The sequence below is a fragment of the Pteronotus mesoamericanus genome, unplaced genomic scaffold (assembly GCF_021234165.1).
Source record: "Pteronotus mesoamericanus isolate MK-2021 breed Mesoamerican mustached bat unplaced genomic scaffold, CSHL_Meso_final contig_25, whole genome shotgun sequence".
NCBI classification, from domain to species: domain Eukaryota; kingdom Metazoa; phylum Chordata; class Mammalia; order Chiroptera; family Mormoopidae; genus Pteronotus; species Pteronotus mesoamericanus.
The window spans coordinates 9,992,529-10,009,853 of NW_026555105.1; the positions used below are offsets into that span (position 1 = coordinate 9,992,529).

The 17,325-nt window shown below is 52.8% G+C and overlaps 2 protein-coding genes across 5 annotated transcripts; one reads left to right on the plus strand and one right to left on the minus strand.

The window, feature by feature from the left end:
- The first annotated feature begins 204 nt into the window (after positions 1–204).
- On the plus strand, positions 205–11,632 carry ACOT8 (acyl-CoA thioesterase 8). Of its 2 annotated transcripts, none has more exons than XM_054573680.1 (6): positions 205–396; positions 1,646–1,782; positions 6,650–6,875; positions 9,115–9,272; positions 9,740–9,934; positions 11,371–11,632. In XM_054573680.1, the coding sequence occupies exons 1-6, from the start codon at positions 278–280 to the stop codon at positions 11,487–11,489; spliced, it is 954 nt and encodes a 317-aa protein (XP_054429655.1). In that variant the 5' UTR covers positions 205–277; the 3' UTR covers positions 11,490–11,632. The 2 variants fall into 2 exon arrangements, with proteins under 2 accessions (XP_054429655.1, XP_054429656.1); XM_054573681.1 differs by lacking the exon at positions 11,371–11,632 and adding an exon at positions 10,040–10,188.
- SNX21 (sorting nexin family member 21) lies at positions 11,594–17,087 on the minus strand. 3 transcript variants are annotated; one of them, XM_054573677.1, is made up of 4 exons: positions 16,964–17,087; positions 16,446–16,713; positions 15,812–15,969; positions 11,594–12,709 (listed from the first exon to the last, which is right to left on the minus strand). In XM_054573677.1, the coding sequence occupies exons 2-4, from the start codon at positions 16,705–16,707 to the stop codon at positions 12,035–12,037; spliced, it is 1,095 nt and encodes a 364-aa protein (XP_054429652.1). In that variant the 5' UTR covers positions 16,708–16,713; positions 16,964–17,087; the 3' UTR covers positions 11,594–12,034. The 3 variants fall into 3 exon arrangements, with proteins under 3 accessions (XP_054429652.1, XP_054429651.1, XP_054429650.1); XM_054573676.1 differs by having other exon boundaries at positions 16,446–16,739; XM_054573675.1 differs by having other exon boundaries at positions 16,446–17,087.
- Positions 17,088–17,325: the final 238 nt, after the last annotated feature.

Consider the following 17,325-nt stretch of genomic DNA (forward strand, 5'->3'; position numbering starts at 1 on the left):
CTTATTAGCAAGAGCCTGGGCTCCGCCCCCTCACAAGTCTCATCCAGTCACACACGCGATTCCCGGACTGATATTCATTTTCTCCAATCCTAGAGAAAGGTAGCCACACACCCGAAGACTGACAGAGATACTGGCCAATCATAATTTGCAACCCCCTTATTCTCAGGGCTCTCAGACTTCCTTTTACTAGAACCAGCTGCGTGAAGCCGCGAACTCCTCGCTGGTTTGCGCGAGTCCGACTCAGCGCAGTGTCTTGGGCCGGCAGCAAGTGATCGACATGACCTCCCCGCAGGCCCCGGAGGATGGGCAGGGCGGCGACGATCCCCCTAGGGACCTCCGCAGCGTCCTGGTCACCAGCGTGCTCAGCCTGGAGCCGCTGGACGAAGATCTCTTCAGGTAGCCGGCCGCTTGTGGCGCGCACCCCCCATTAGGGCAGAGGCTCCTGGTCGCCGCTGCCGCCACCCTGTAGCCTCCTGCTCATAGTCTTCTGGAAGAGGATGGGCTCTGCGCCGGAGGCAGGCTCTGCCGCGATCGGGAGATTACTTGTGCCTGACAGAGCTGTCCTCGCTGCCCGGGCCTCCTACTCCACCCCGGTTTTGCGCTGCACCACCCCTAGGATGCCCTGGCAGTCTGGGCAAATAAAGTGGTGACCTGAGATATCCTTCTCAGCAGCTAGCTTCCCATGTCCCTGGGAACTAGACTCAAAAGAGCTGCGATTAGTCCAAGGACATACAGCTAATCAGGTTTAAAACGTAACCTCAGTTCCTTGCACATTCACTACCCTTTTCCTCTTACATACCCCATCCACCCCACCACTTCTTGAGGTGTGGTAGCTCCTTCCTGATTCCGAAGCCTGAGCCATTTTCTTTCCCTGAGCCACTTAAATTGATGACTGCAGCTGGGGATTTAACAGTTTTGGCTTTCAAAGCTTCTACTGGCTTATTGGGAGCTATTTTGAGCATTAACTTTCTCTTCCTCCTATTTGAGGAATCACAAGTAACTTCCTGGAGAGCTGTTTACAAAAGTATTATATAAAATTGCTAAACTTGGGTGTGGCCTTGGAAAGCTGGAGACCCAAACCCTTCAGCCTCCACTAGGTTCATGCCCTGGGCAATCCCTTTTCACCTTGGGCCTTGGTTTTCTCATCTGCATCCGGAAGGGGTTAAACTTGGAGTCTGAGGGCGCTTGGAGTTCTAAATCTAGTTCTTGGGGGATCAAAGTTGAGGGGTGTAAGTGGCAAGCCGTAATGCAGTCCATTTTAGTTCTTGGGATTCATCTTAGTCCACTCGAGGCCATGAGAGGCTTCTGCCCTGGTGTGGGAGTGAAAGAAATACCAGACTCGGAGTCAAAGGACCCAGATACTGCTAAGTATTAGCATTGTGTGACTTTGCTAAAGCCACTTCCCCTCTTTGATCCCTGCTCTCTTAGTATAAACTATGGGGGTTGGTTTCTTATCCTAAACCAAAGCCCACAGAAGGGTTTGGGCGAGCCTGAAGGCCTTGAAGATGTATGCTGGAAGGGTCCAGGGCTTTTACCAGATTCTCAAAAGGATCCCAAACTCTAGTGAAGGTAGGAGATTTGCACTGATGGTCATAGGATTTGGTCCAGCCCTGACGTCTTTCCTGCTTTCCCTTTCTTCCCGCAGAGGAAGGCATTACTGGGTACCCGCAACCAAGCGGCTGTTTGGGGGTCAGATCGTGGGCCAGGCCCTGGTGGCTGCAGCCAAGTCTGTGGATGAAGATGTTCATGTGCACTCCCTGCACTGCTATTTTGTACGGGCAGGTAAGCCACTCCCTCCTTGCCCCCGACCCAACTGTGGTGGCCCAGCAGGCACTTCTTGGTCTTGGGGGCCTGACTTAGGAGAGGGAGGAGGACGGGGAGAAGGCAGTGTGGGAGAGAGAAAGAGAGTTAGTTGGTCTCTACCCACAGGGAAGCCTGGTGGGGCCCAGAAGAGCTTTAGACCTCACATCTGCTTGTTATCTGGGCCCAAGTGACACAAGACTTTGGCTGAACTATTCCCTGGGGGTCTTTAGTTCTTCATTCTTTACACACCTCCTAGTGCCAAATACTGTGCTGGAGTTCTCAGAGTGGTGCTGTAACCTCTGCTAGGAGTTTGGAGGTAGGCAGCTTGCTTCGGGGAAGAGAGCACCAGCCAGGGAATCAAGAGACAGTGGGCCTAGTTTCAGTACTAATTCACTGTGCCGCCTTGAGTGAGGTGGCCTGGTTCGTTCATTCCACCTGAGAAGTGGGGGAGGGCGGGACCAAGGGTGTTTTAGTGAAATGATCTCTACAACTGCTTACAGCTTAAAGGAGCAAGAGAGTAATCTTTCAAAACCCACGCTCTCTTTTGAGAAACAAAAATCTCACTGGCTTCCCTCTTCCCCTCATTCCTAAGGCAGATGCCCCCCAGTTTTAGGAGTCACTGTCTTCTGCATAGCCCCATCAGCTGAGAAGACTATATGGAACTTAACAATATGTGATTCATATTAAGAAAACAATAATAGGCCCTGGCTGGTGTGGCTCAGTGGATTGAGTGCTGGCCTGCGAACCAAAGGGACATCGGTTCGATTCCCAGTCAGGGCACATGCCTGGGTTGCAGGCCAGGTCCCCAGTAGGGGGTGTTCCAGAGGTAACCACACATTGATGTTTCTCTCCCCTCTCTCTAAAAATAAAGAAATAAAACCTTTTCTTAAAAAATAAAACAATAATAGGGTTTCCCTCTTCATTTTACAAATATAAAATAGTTATAATAGCAAATGCGATATGTATACGTTTTCATAGTACATCCCCACCCCCCCCCACTCCCCTTCCTTTCATAGCTGGACCCTCCCTACAGTCATTGCTATAAAGTATTTGAATACTGACCCTGCATTCTTAGGCCAGTTGGGAATAAAAATGTCCTCTATTTCTTCAATTTGGCTGTAAACTCCAAAAATGCTGGCCTTTTGATCCTGTACTCCTTCTAGCATTGTGAGATTATTTGTTTTGTTTTGTTTTGAGGGTGTAGGGGCATTACCCGATTGGTTTCTTCATCTTGTTCCTAAAATAATTCTATGAATCTTTACAGCTAAAGTATAAAGTAAAGTATCCTTGCAGGATCCAGCATGTTTGCTGGTTTTCCATAAATGGTAACATTATTTTTTGATGCTGAATTTATGGGAATGATTAAAATTTGCCTGGTACAGAACACGGCCATGTATGGTACCTTGTTTCGTCCTCATAAGTAAACACAAGGGGTGGAGATTCCTGCCACCACTCTGCTTACATGGAGACTGGCACCCAGAGACGTTAGTGCTTAGATTGGCAGAGCCAGGATTTGAACCTGAATTTGTATGACTCTGAGCTCCACATTCTCCCCTCCTCTTGTGCCTTTCTCTTTCATTTTGAGAGATCATTACAAACCATGGGAGAGCTGCCAGAATGTCCTTCCCAGATTCTGGGGGAAGGTTCCTCTTCCTTGGAAATTTTCCTCTAGGGGCAGCATGAAACGAGCCTGCTTATGCTACTGTTTTAAAATAATCATCAATTAGTTACGTTCCTACCTGGCTTGAAAGGCTTCCCGACAGCATCAAGTAATTGGTTGCTGTTATAGGACTATTACAATAAAAGTCAAGGGACGAGAGTCTAGTAGTATCAGGAGATTTGGGAAATAATTCTGTCACAACCTAGACTAAGGCATATTGTTGCAGTTTTACACAAAAGTTCTGAGCTTCCTGGCACCAATGCAAAAAGGGAAACTCTCTTGCTAATGTTAACCTAAAAATAAAAAGGCATTTCAAATTCGAGGCAACAAGCATTTCTTTGACATCGAAAGAAAAGCTATTCCAGAAGCACTGATTCAGGCAGAAACCCAAATAGTGTTCCAGTTAGAAGACAAAGCAAGGGGTATTTATGAGAAAGGGAAGGGGAACAGTTACATCAATAGAAGGGAGCATTTCTGTTGGTACAGATAACATAGTGATGTTCACTCTAAGCAATGTTTTTAAATTTCAGTCCAGTAGTCACCAGTCTGGTCGTTATCATCTGTTTTCTTGTTATCTTTGCAAACAGTTTATTGGGCACCAGCTTGCTTTAGGCCCAGTCCAAAGGTTATTTTTCCTCCCTCCCTCCCCACCTCCTCTCTCTCTCTCTTTCTTTCTTTTTCTTTCTCTCTCTTTCTTTCTTTCTTTCTTTCTTTCTTTCTTTCTTTCTTTCTTTCTTTCTTTCTTTCTTTCAATGAAGATTTTATTCATGTATTTTCAGAGAGAGGGGAAGGGAGGGAGAAAGAAAGGGAGAGAAACATTAATGTGAGAGAGAAATGCCACACCTCCAGCCAGGTACCCGGCCCCAAACCCAGGCATGTCCCCTGACGGGGAATCACACCAGCAGCCTTTCAGTTCACAGGCTCGTGCTCAATCCCCTGATCCACACCAGCCAGGGCTTTTCTTTCTTTTTTAAAAGAATTGATTTAAGGGAGAGAAAGAGAGAGACAGAAACAGAAACATCGATTTGTTGTTTCATTTATTGATGCATTCGTTGGTTGCTTCTTGTATGTACCCTGACTAGAGATCAAACCCCCAACCTTGGCATTTGGGGATGACGCTTTAACCAACTGAACTGCCTGGCCAGGGCTGTTTTGCCCTTTTTTGTGTGTGTTTTTTTTTTAATTTCTTTAACTTTTATTTTTATTTTTTAAAAAAGATTTTATTTTTAGAAAGGGGAAGGGAGGGAGAAAGAGAGGAAGAGAAACTTCCATGTGTGGTTGCCTCTTGCACACCCCCTACTGGGGACCTCACTCACAACCCAGGCATGTGCCCTGATGAGGAATCAAACTGGCAACCTTTTGGTTTGTAGGCTGGCACTAAGTCCACTGAGCTATACCAGCCAGGGCTGGTTTTTTTTTAATTTTTAAAAAAGATTTTATTGACTTATGTTTAGATAGAGGAGAAGGAGAAGAAGGGAGAGAGAGACATCGATGTGCAAGAGAAATATCCATTGGTTGCCTCTTGCCCATCCCCAACTGGGGACCCGGCTGGCAACTCAGGGTCATATGCCCTCCTCAGGAATCGAACCAGCGACCTTTCAGTCCTCAGGCCAGCACCCAACCCACTGAGCCACACCAGCCAGGGCTGTTTTTGTTTTTGTTTATGCCGGCAAAAGCAACAAAAGACAGACATAGCCCTAGCCGAGTGGCTCACTTGGTTGGAGCGTCATCCTATACATCAGAAAGGTTGTGGGTTCAATTCCTGGGGCCCCATCAGCACACATACCTAGGTTGTGGGTTTGATCTCCAGCTGGGGCGAGCACTGGAGTGACCAGTCAATGTTTCTCTCTCTCTCCACCCCCATCTCCAGAAATCAATAAACATATGCTCAGGTGAGAATTTTTTATTTTTTAAAAAGACAGATGTAAACAAATGGGCTTGGCTGTTTGCCAAAAAAAAAAAAAAATGTTTTTTATGGCATTGGTTTCTTCATCCATAAATGGGAAAAAGACGTACTCTGCATAGTCTTTGTGAGACCAACGTGAGAAAAGATGTCTTAGTAACTAACACTGCTGGCATCCTACCTCCAATATATACCACTCCATAGCTGTTAGCTCGCTACCTTCACTATACTGCTCCAGAGCCCACCTTCTCTGTTCCAGTAAAAATTTATAAGAATAGGTTTGGAACTCATTCACACTGAAAGGTAAAGCACTAGTAACTAAAAGTTACTAAGTTTGGAACCAGTCCAAGAAGCCAAACCACAGCCTCTGTAACAATCTGCCTCCAAGAGCCAGGACTTGATTGATAACCGACAGTTTCCTTAATTCTTGCCCATGTGGAAGGACCAACTGCAGAAAGCCAAAGATGTACCCCTAACCAATGACAGAGGATCCCCCGCTTCTAGTTAGCCTGCCCAACAGCCTCCCCAGGCCGACAGCCTCCAGTCCGGGGACATCTGAAACCTTTTCTCACAAGGAAGCTTTCTTGCTCCCTTGCCTGCCTTTGAGTCTCCGCCAAACATCAGCGATGGTAGCTCACTCCCTTGCTACACTAAACTCTGAGTGAATAGCTTTTGTTTGTTCTTGAAAGGAAGGAAGGAAAGAAGGTAGGAAGAGAGAGAAAGAAGGAAAACAGGTGGCAGGACAGATTTGCTGACCCCTGATCTAAAAGAACGGCGCTGGACTCACGCATGACAAGATCCCAGTCACCAATGGAACAAGACAAAAGCTGGGAGTGTTTATCGTATTTAACAGACACTTGTAGAGCACTCACTGTGTGCCGGATATTATTCTGATCACTCTACAATCATGGACTAATTCTCATTAAAATCCCAAGAGGTATGAACAAGTATCATGATCCTCATTTTATAGGTGGGTAAACTGCTCAGAGAGGTTAATGACTTTCCCAAGGACACACAGCAAATGAGCTGGGATTTGAATGCAGGGGACCTGCCCATGTCCCTTCTGTGCTTTGCTGTTGAGAAAGAAGAGTTTCGCCTGCACTGGGAGCATGACAGGGTCCCGTGTTCTGTCCCCAGTGCCTGGCCTTCGCAGGCCTTGGTCATAGCTACCAAGCAGACTAGGAATGGAGAACGAATAGCAGAGGTGCCTGTCCAGCCATTATGATGAAGACAGGGTCTGGGGGGCTTGCTCAGGCTCACCATGTCCTTTGTGCCCCCTGCAGGGGACCCGAAGGTGCCCGTTTTGTACCAGGTCGAGCGGACGCGGACGGGGGCGAGCTTCTCGGTGCGCTCTGTGAAGGCCGTGCAGCACGGCAGACCCATCTTCATCTGCCAGGCCTCCTTCCAGAAGACCCAGCCCAGCCCCATGCAGCACCAGTTCTCCATGCCCAAGGTGCCCCCCCCGGAAGAGCTGCTCAACTACGAGACCCTCATCAACCAGTGTTTAAGGTGAGAGACCCGGAGGCTTCAGAACAGTGTTCAGACTGCAGCCACCTGTTTGTGGGTCATGAAGTCCTTTTGGGCGTCTTGACCATTTAAAAATATAGACTAGGAAAGAAGATACTGGGGCGTAGTGTATGTAGGAAGGCTAATTCTTTTGTGAAAGTTTAGTTTCAGTTGTGTGTGTAGGCATGTGTGCATGCGTAAGTGTACGGGGTCATGATGGAAAATACAAGGCTTAGGATTCAGCCAGTTCAGGTACAACTTTACTGGTTGTTAAAATACTGAAATACTTCTATAAGTAGTTGGTAAATATTCACCTCCCTGCTTCCTGTGTGACCCCTCTCCTCCTTCAAGGTCACATGATCCAGCAGCCTAGGAGCTAATGCCTGGCAAGGTGAGGGTCCCTTCCTTCCAGCTGCAGAGAACCATGGGCCTGCTGCCTTGGCCTTAGTGCACATTAAATATTTTAAATATTTTATTTATTTATGAGTAGAAAGATGGGAAGGGAGAGAGACAGAGAGAGAGGCAGAGAAACGCTGATGTGTGAGAGATACACTGGCTGACTGCCTCCCACACTACCCGCAGCGGGTACGTGGCCCGTAACCCAGGCATGTGCCCCAACCGGGAATCGAACTGGTGACCCTGTGGTTTGCAGGCCGACATTCAAACTACTGAGCCACACCAGCCAGGGCATGTTACATATTTTAAACATCACCTGGTAAAATACATTTCTTACTTGGGTCATCATTGATAAAGCTGGGGAAATGCGAGGGCAAGTGAAAGAGCTCCGGGCTCCGACACAGCGCGGGCGCGTAGATGTCAGCCCGGGCGCGTAGATGTCAGCCCGGGCTGGGCCCTGTCAGCGCCCGTTCGCTCTGTGCCTTTGCCCAACGCCCAGCCTCTCGGAGCCTTTCTTCTTCATTAGAAAAATGTCTGTTTCCGCCCCGCCGACTTCACAGCTGCGTCAGAGGGAGGGTGTCTCTGTCCTGGCTGCCCGCTGGGGTGGCAGGGGGTGTGACGGGGCAGAGGTGGGCTTGAACCCAGGAGTGGTCTGGGTTCGAATGTAGACTCTGCCTCTGCTGGCTGTGTGAGTTTGGGCAAATTGCTTTCCCACTCTGAGCCTGTGCCCTCCGTTATAAAATGGTGCTAATCATAGTTCCTACCTCGTGGTAAGGCTTCAGTGAGGATTAAATGAGATAAGAGATAATAAGGCACTTAGTGAGTGTTCAGTAAATTGTAGTTATACCACTGTTGACTGAGAGGAGTAAGTTCAGAGCGTAGTTCGTGGTCGGAGCCCAAGAAGCGTTTGCTGACGTGGAAGGAGGACATGGCTCTTACAGGTCTCTAAATCTAGAGCTGTGCTGTCCAGTAAGAAAGCCACATAGGATTATATGTAACGTTCGATGGAACAGTTCTGTTCTTCAGTCACGCTAGCCACATGCCAGGCACTCTGGCCACATGGGGCTGGTGGCTACCACGGTGGACAGTGCAGATACAGAACACGGCATCAGCACAGAATGGACAGTGCCCGCGAGGACAGGGGTGAAGAGCGGAAATACGAGACACGAGTGTGCAGGAGGGGTGGCTGTGACCATGACGAAGGAGCTTCCCTGGAAATGGGCTCCTCTCCCTGAGGACCCAGTGTTTGCAATTGCTTGGAGTTAGGGAGCTCGGTCCAGTTGGGCAGCCTGGTTCCTGCGTGTTTGGAATAGCGAAGTGGTTAAGAGTGTGAACCATGGAGCCAGGCTGCCTGGGTCCAAACCCTAACTTCTTTACTTCCTGAGCAGGCTCCTCAGACTCTGTACTTATTTCATGATTCACTGGGGGCGTGGGGGGAGGAGGGTAATGGCGCCTGACTTACAGGGTTGTGAGGAATGAGTTACTGCAGGTGAAGTGCTTAGAACGGGGCCCACGGGAGGTGTGCCTCATGGCTATGGTATGTTCACTTTATATGCATTATCTTGTCTTCCCCACGATGTTTACTGTGAGGTAGGTCGCTATCATTATCCACATTTTGCAGATGGGAGAATAGGCTCAGAGAGATTACTAACTTGCACAAGGCCATTAGGCTCATGAGAAGCAAAGGGCTTCGAGAGCTTGACCCTCCTGCCTGCCAGAGGAGAGGAGTTTTCAGGCTCAGTCCCGCCACCCCGTGGAGGAATGAGGCGGGTAAGCAGCAGCAGTTCAAAAGACAGCCTCCCCCTCTTTCTGGGTCTTCCCCAGTCCTTCTCCCTTTTACTTTCAGGAACCATAACCTCCAAGAGAAGTACCAAGTTGGCCTGAACCGAATTGCTGCGCAAGATGTGCCCATTGAGATCAAGCCAGTAAACCCACACACCCTGAGCGAGCTGCAGAAGAAAGAGCCCAAAAACATGTTTTGGGTGCGAGCCCGGGGCTATATTGGTAAGAGGACCACCTAGACTGGAAGAAAACACTCTTGGGGGGTCTAGGCCTGCACCACATATGGCCTGTGTGGCCTTGGGCATGTTACTTCCCCTCTCTGGGCCCATTTCCTCATCTGAGTGATGGGGAAGTTGGCTTAGCTTCTCACCAGGGCCCTGTCAGACTTTTGCATGGGGAGAACGGGAGGCAACTGACTGTAATCCTAACATCGGCCCTTTCTGGGGAAGGCAAGGCACCTTGCAGAGATTCTTCTCCAGGTCCACTGCTACCCGTGTGGGAGACTTGGGGACTGAGGACTCTGTCCCCGCCTCCCTAGCCCCCATGACACGTACACCTTCAGCCCGGTGCCCTCACGCAGTGAACAATTTGCACGTCTGTGTACCGCAGCCCTTCTCCCCCGCCTCCCTGCAGGTCCTGAGCTGTAAAGCCCAGGAGCTCGGTGCTTATGGGGCTGGGACCTATTGCAGGGGAGGGCGACATCAAGATGCACTGCTGCGTGGCTGCCTATATCTCGGACTATGCCTTCCTGGGCACAGCATTTCTGCCCCACCAGTGGCAACATAAGGCGCACTTCATGGTCTCCTTGGACCACTCCATGTGGTTCCACGCCCCCTTCCGAGCTGACCACTGGATGCTCTATGAGTGCGAGAGCCCCTGGGCTGGTGAGTGTGGGGCCACATGGGTCAAAGGGCACGGGCCTTGGGGTGGCAGGGAGCCTGCTCGCCTATGGGGCACTGCACCGGTCACTCCCTCTCCTGTCCCCCTAGGCTTTGGCATCCTCGTCTTCAAAATGACAGGGTGAGGCTGGAGGACGGGACACCTGCTCAGCTCTTAGTTTCTGTAACATGCTGGGAGTATGATTCACTTTATCTCAGAGACCCGGTTCAAGGCCCAGAACCACTGCAGATTCTCCGTATGATCTTGGGCAAGTCCCATCTCCCCTCCGAGCCTCAATTTCCCATTTTAAATAAGAGTTGTGTTAGGGTAGTAGTATCCAAACCTGGTGGCCCATCAGATCACCACTTGGGGGAGCTTTTTCAAAATAGATTCTCAGATTCCAAGGTTCTGACTCAGCAGGTCTTGGAGGAGGTTCAGGAAACTATTTTTAAGAAGCTCCCTAAGTGATTCTGCTCATTAACCTGGTTGGGGCCGGGGGCGGAGCGGGGCGGGGCGGGGGGCGGGGCAGTCAACAGTCTCTAAGGGCCTCTCTGCTTGGACCTTCCTCATCAGACACGGAGAAACCCAGACTCATTCATCAGGTGTCTGGTGTCCAAGTCCTGGCGTCCTCTCCAAGGAAGTGCTTTTCAAATGAAGAAAAGCCTTGCTTTGTAAAATAGGGACAAAACTTAAGGGACTCTATCTTCAGGGAAGGGGGACTCTCTAGCACAAATGGCATCACAATACAGGATCAGCAACCTTGAAGTTAGGATACCTGGGGTGGGGTTTGGCCTGATTCTTAAAGCTAAGTTCTCTAAACTTCAGGCTCATCTGGAAAAAGGGACATCCAGCCTTGTTTCACTTGGCCACTGTGAGGACTAAGTGAGCTGTACTGTGTGAAGGGGAAGCCAGCCACTCCCTGCACAAGCACCAAACGCAGGCCCGAGGCGCGCAAGGGAGGGAAAACCTGCAGGTGGGGTGGGAGGGTGGCCGGACCTCAAGGCCTGAGGTCCACGCCCCTGAGCCCCTTTGTACCCTTAGGGGTGGAGTGGGGTGGGGCTGGGGCTGTTTTCCATGTGATACCAGCCTGGAGGGACTGGTTTGATTTATTATAAAGGGAATGGATGGGTTTCCTAACACAAGCAGCCAGAGGTGGGGTGAATCTACTTGGCCAAGGTAGTGACTGAGACTGTTCTCAGAAGGTCCCGCTCTGCGGTCTTTTTGAGGAAGCCAGAGGGTATGTGGAAGTGCTTTTAACCTGTCAAGCCTGGTTCCCCTGGGAGGACCACACTAGACTCGTAAGAGGACACTTGGAGCTTGGGGGTGACCACACCCTCAGTGTGCCCTTGTATGGGGCTGCCTGACCTGGACTGCACCCTTTTCAAGAAGCCTGCTTGGCTGTGCTGAAGGAGGCGGCTGTTCTTACCCTACCCGCCCGCAGGTGGCTCCCGGGGGCTGGTCCGTGGGCAGCTGTGGCGTCGGGACGGGGTCCTGGCTGTATCCTGTGCCCAGGAGGGCGTGATCCGAGTGAGGCACCGGGTCTTGGAGAGCAAGCTGTAGCCAGAGGTACTGGCTTGGCCTGGGACTTCGAGGATCCCCCTTCTCTCCCCACCTCCCCCCGACTCCTGAGGCAGGAGTTCCAGCCAAGGGCTGGGCCTGCTGTCCTTCACGTGCAATAAAGAGACTGAGACCACTGGAGCTGCTGGCCTTTAATTCCCCTGGGCCAGAACGGCAGCCCCCCTCAGCCACTGCCTCCAGGACTCCAGAGGCAGAGTCTCTGGCCAGGCTGCCTCACTGGCTCGGAGGCCCAAGGAAGAGGGAACCCTGACCCTGACCTGGGCACAGCCCCCAGCTGTTCATAAGCGAAGAGAGGGCATCAGACTTCCTCTCTGTACCATCTCAGGCATCCCCGGTCAAAGCTTTTCCTGAGCCGGGCTCAAGAGAAGAATCATGTGCCCTTGGTCTGCTACAAATTCTTTGTGGTACCTCCCGGGGTTCCCAGCACCCCTACAGCCTCCCAGCCACGGTTCAGGTCCCCATCTGTCCCCCACCCCGGCCATCCTGGGGCAGTGCCTCTCCCCAGGTGGCCTTCTGTCTAGGCAAGGTCAGTCCAGTACCTCCTTGATGAGCAATTCTTTGAGACTTGGGGGTGGCGTGGGAGTCAGGCCCGCCTCCTGCAGGGCCTGAAGCCGTGCCTCTGACTGGCGTTTGTCCAGGCCCAGGCGCCAAGAGAGCCGGACATAGGCCTCCAGAAAGGGTGCCAATAAAGGGTGGGGGCTCTTGTCCCCCAGCAGCTGCAGGGCTCTCTCACAGCACGCCCGGGCCTCCCCAGGGTCCTCCAGCTCCTGGTGGCACACAGCCAGCCCAGCCAGGGTCAGCAGAGGGCGATCTGGGCCGGAGTGGGCGTCCAGCTGGGCCTGCAGCTGCCAGGCATTGGCCCACAGTGCCAGGGCCTCGCGATAGAGGCCAGTGCAGGTGAGGCTCTGGGCCCGCCGCAGCTCGGGCAACACGAAGAAGTCCTGCAGGTCTGGAGCGTGGCGCAGCTCGGGGACTGCCTGCAGGTGGCTCAAAAACTGCTCGAAGGCCCGGCTGCGGCGGGCAATGGTTTCTGCAGTGAAGTTCCGGCGCAGGCGCTTACGGGGGAAGGAGATGGCAGCCATGGGGCCCCGGAACTGCCGCTGCAGGTTTCGGTGCAACCGCTCAAAGTCCGAGTAGCGGCGGGAGATCTGGGCTGGCTGGCGGTCTGGTGGCCCCGGCCCCATCACGGCGATGGTGTAGAGCTGCAGGGGGGGTAGGGGTCAGGGCAGGTGCGAGTCGTCTGTGGGCCCCCTCCCTCCCCACACCCACACTTCCAGCTCTGTTTCCCCACCTCTTCCCTTCACCCGTAAGACTGGGCCCAGGAAGGTGGGAGCTGTGGGGGCAGCAGCTGGGGAGCCCAGTCCATCTTACCTGAGGCTCGTCTGAAATGACCCAGGCCCAGGCAGCACAGGGAGAGAAAGACAGAGATGAGCTTCAGTGCCTGGAGCCGCTGCCCTTTTGCCCCTTCCAGAAAGTACTCCCTTATCACTCGGGCCATTAGCGCTTCTGACAGCCTCTCTGGAAAACCAGGGGTGAGCGGACACCCAGGCCAATCTCTTGGGCCTCTGAACCAACCTGTGGGAGCTTCGTTCGCCTCCAGCACAGAGCCCCCACATCCCTGGCCGGGTTGTTCCTGGAGGGCGGGTCTGTGGGCACCCCAGGTGCTATCGCTGTGAACAGCACGCCAGACTCGGACTCTGGCTCCAACCCCAGGTCAGCACACCCTCCCTGTGTGAGGTCAGGCAGGCGGCCCCCTTGAGTCTGCTTCCTTCTCTACTGAACGAAGCCTTGGCCCAGGCCAGTGTTTACTCAGGTGTGAGACGCGCACAAATGTTGGCCCCGAGACTTCTAAGCGGTATGTGCTGGAGTAAGTGACACTGAATCAGAGGCAGGGGGTGATCCCCCCCTCCCGCCCCCACTAATTCTCTTTGAATCTTTCTGACCTCAAATGTGAGAAGTTTAGGTTTTAAAAAAGCACTTCAACACTTCTCAGCTCCATTTTTAGAAACGAGCCAGAAAACAAATCTCGGGTCATGGCCTTCAGGCGACCGCATCCAGGCAGGGCTTAAGGGCACTTTCTTTTTCACTGCTTTTATTTTTGTGGGTGTCTTCTCTTTATGGCAAGTGAGGCTTTCCACATACAGTAGTCCTTTACAGTTGTCTTTTACACTTAAGGGAAAAAAAAAGGTTTCTTTAAAGCATGTTAAGCAGAGAATGGTACAGGTGGCATTCAGATGGGACAAGAGCTGTGAAGGTGATACTGAGTGACTGATGTTCAGGGGAAACACTGTGAAACTCTCCCCAGGTCTGAGGACCCACATAGGGATTAATCTAGAAGCGCGCTGAGCCAGCGGCTTTAAAGGGGGATTAGTGAGCATTAGATGTTCAAGGCAGGCTGACAGCAAACTCAGGTGTCTCTCCTGAATTTGTTCTGTGAAACTGCCCATGTTATAGCCACTGTGGCCAATTAGGTTTGCCGGCTCTATCCTCTTCTCGAAGGTTCACAGTGTACTTCAATATTAAGGATTAAAAGGTCAAACAGTAAAGAAACTTTATTTAACTCTTCAACTCTGCATTCCCCAACACACTGACTGCAAAATCTTTTTATTTTTCCTCTTAAAGCAACATTTATTAACATTCCAGGAAACCTATTTTCTTTAGAACACACTTTAGGAAGAACGGTCTTTAATGACCGTTAAGTTCGTCTGGCTTTTATTTTTTAATTTTTTGGCACCCAACCTTGTTACATGCATGATCTCACCTGATCCTTGCCATGTCCTGCCAAGATAGGTGATAATGGTAGGAGCTCCATTAACTGAGCCCCCGCGCGGCGCCTTGTGCTGCACCAAGCACTTCACAGCTACCGTCCCACTTATCACAACCGCACTGCACGGACGATGTCCTCACTCTGACAGCTGAGGAAGCTGGCCCAAAGGTTTCCAAGACGCCCCCTAAGTCACACAGCTGGGAAAGGGCCCAGCTGCGATTCAAACCCAGGCCAACCTGATCCTGAAGCCGGTGCCCTCACCCCCCACCCGGGGAAGTTCAGTTGGGATTTAGGGTCTGCCCTGGACAAAGGAGTTGATGGCCATCCTCCTTTATCTGGTCATTCTCCCACAGTCACGTCCAGATGTCCTTGTGTCCCAGCTGCTCCTTGATAACTGATCCTTGGGGTCCCCCTACCTGTGCATGATGCCTGGCCAGGCCTTTTGCCATTTAAGATCTGATGATCAGTCAATCCCTGCTCAAATTGATGCAGTCACCCCGTGGGTGTGGCCCTTGGTTACTAACAAACAGAGAGGGGTGATGAGGCCCAGGTGTGGGACAGGGCTCCAGGCCCCTGTCCTGCTGAGTCAGAAGTGGAGGAGGGCGGTGAAGAGGTGACGGGCAGGGCGCCGCTGCCGCCGCCGCCAGAGCTGGCCAGGTCAGGCTGGGTTTCAGGCCTGACCTGGAGCAGGACTCGCAGGCCTCGTTTTCCATGTCAGTTTCTCCTTTCCGCAGACGAGAGAACGGGACTCCCAGGCCCGCCCCCACATTGCTCTTCTCCCAATTCCCCCAAGCCCCTCAGCGAAGCCCTTCGGCCAAGAACAAGCTTATTCTGTACAGGACGGTTGCTCAAGAGTGGATTGACCTGGGTTGTAAGGAGGCCGTAACAGGCCCTAGGTGCCGGACGTTTTCAATCCAAAGCAAACAATGATAGAGCTACTTTTTATTTTATACATGTTCTGAAGCGCTTCATTAATGCCAGGCACAATGCTAAGGGTTTCCTGTGCACTGTCTCAGTTACCTCCTGTGACAATTCTCTGCATTATCCCCATGGCTCAGATGAGGAACGGTATCATCAAGCTTATACAACTCACCCAAAGTCGAACAACTGGGATTTAAATCAAGTGTTCATCCACAACCTTTTTTTTTTTTAAAGCACTAACCAATGCAACTTGGGTCTCAAGCCTGATCCAGATAAAATTCATTCCTATGTACCTTGCATCTTGCCGCATTTTCCAAAACCCTAGGGAGCGAGGTGAGTGGGGGCACCCACCCCAGTTCTCTTTTTTTCAAAACCAGGATAGGAGGCTTGTCCATAATGCTTTGTTTACTCTGCCTCAGAGAAGCTGTCATTTGCCTGAGGACTTCCGCAAGTTACAGCCCCTTTCTAGCCTCAGTTTTCCCATCTGTAAAATGGGGGCAGCCGTTTGTCACTACACGGCCAGCTCCCTTCCCCCCAGAAAGTTGTCATCTTCCCCTACTTTCTCTGAGCTGGATTTGCAGACTCACAGCCCAGGGGTTCCTGGACCCACACTCACCACGTACTTGGAGGGGGGTTCCTTGACCACGTTGGCGCTGGTCACCTCGAAAAGCAGCCGCTGGGGTACCAGGGTGTTCCGGGACTTCTTCCAGAAATCCTGCAGCTGCCGTGCCAGGAGCTGACTGCCCCGCTGTCCCTCAGTTGAGGGGTTCCGTTCTGCATGAGTAAACGACCAAGTCACATAAATAGGCCTGGGCCAGGGGCAACCATGTACCACGACCTCCTTCCAACAGCAGACACAGCTTTATCCCCATTTATCATAACTGGAAAGTGAAGTTCAGAGAGGGGCCAGACACCAAACACCGAGCTTGGCACACAGGCGCTAAGTAACCACCTCCACCCGCAAAGTATTCCTAGCACATCACCATTTGTATCCCAGACTATGTGCATTTAATGCCCCCAACAACCCTGAGAAGGGGGTGATGCCCCATTTGACACAATGGAAAACTTGGCTCAGAGAGGCGTTGTGACTCTTGAGGTCCCACAGCCAAGAGGTGGCCGGGACACAAAGAAGTATCGGAATTTCAGAGTTTAGACAAGACCAACTCAGAACCCCCGATGCTTTCGGGAATGCGGCTGAGATGGAGGCCTAATCGAGCCCCAGGGTTCCCGCCTCTGCCCGCCGTACTCGCCTGCGTCCTCTCCCGACGCCCCGTCCCCAGGGGGCAGCGGGTCGGGGCCGGCCTCCTCGTCGTCCTCATCGTCCTCGTCGTCCTCGTCCTCGGCGCTGTTGAAGCTAAGGGTGCCGCTGAGGCGGGAGGACAGGCCCTCGGCGTCGTCGTCCTCTAGCTCCGAGCTCTCCGGGAACTGCTCGCCTTCGGTGCCGGCCGCCGCCTCCCCGGGGCCGTCGCCGGCCAGGGCGTGCCGCAGCCGGTGCAGGAGCCGCGAGGCCATGGCACCCTAGGGGGAGCGCCGGACAGAGGGTCCTGGGCCGGGGCGGGAGTTAGACTCCGGCCCCCCGCGGAGGGGCGGGGCCCAGGCCTGGTGGGAGGGGCCCGAGGAGGACCTGCCCCTGCCCGTTGGGGTCCTGCGAGCCCCAGCACTGAGCTCGCTTCGTCCTCCCCTCACCCGCCCCTTTTAGGGCTGCGCACTTCCCCGGAGGCACCCGGGTCTCTCCCTACGTATGTTCTGCCCCCTGATGCGTCTCTACCTCCTGCGCCCCGCGGTGCACTCCGGGGCGCGCTGCTCCCCAGGGGTCCGAGTGCCCCCTCCAGCGGTTTACTGATGCTGGCGGGGCTCTGCCGGCCTCCGCCGGGCCCAGCTGCTACGCTCTCCGCTCCGGCCGTTTCCTGGCGCTGCCCCGCCCCCGGCCCCGCCCGCTCCCCGGAGCCGCCCGAGAATCCCGGGCCCTTCGCTCCAGGAGACTTGGAATCCTGGGTAGGCCTGAGCGAGCCCCAGGCCTCCTGCTGGATCGTCCCCCAAACCACGGGGCTCACCCTCCTTGAATCCTCCTGTCCCTCTCGGGGACCCAGGCTGGTCCCAATCAAGCCCCCAGTTTCCACCTCTTTAACT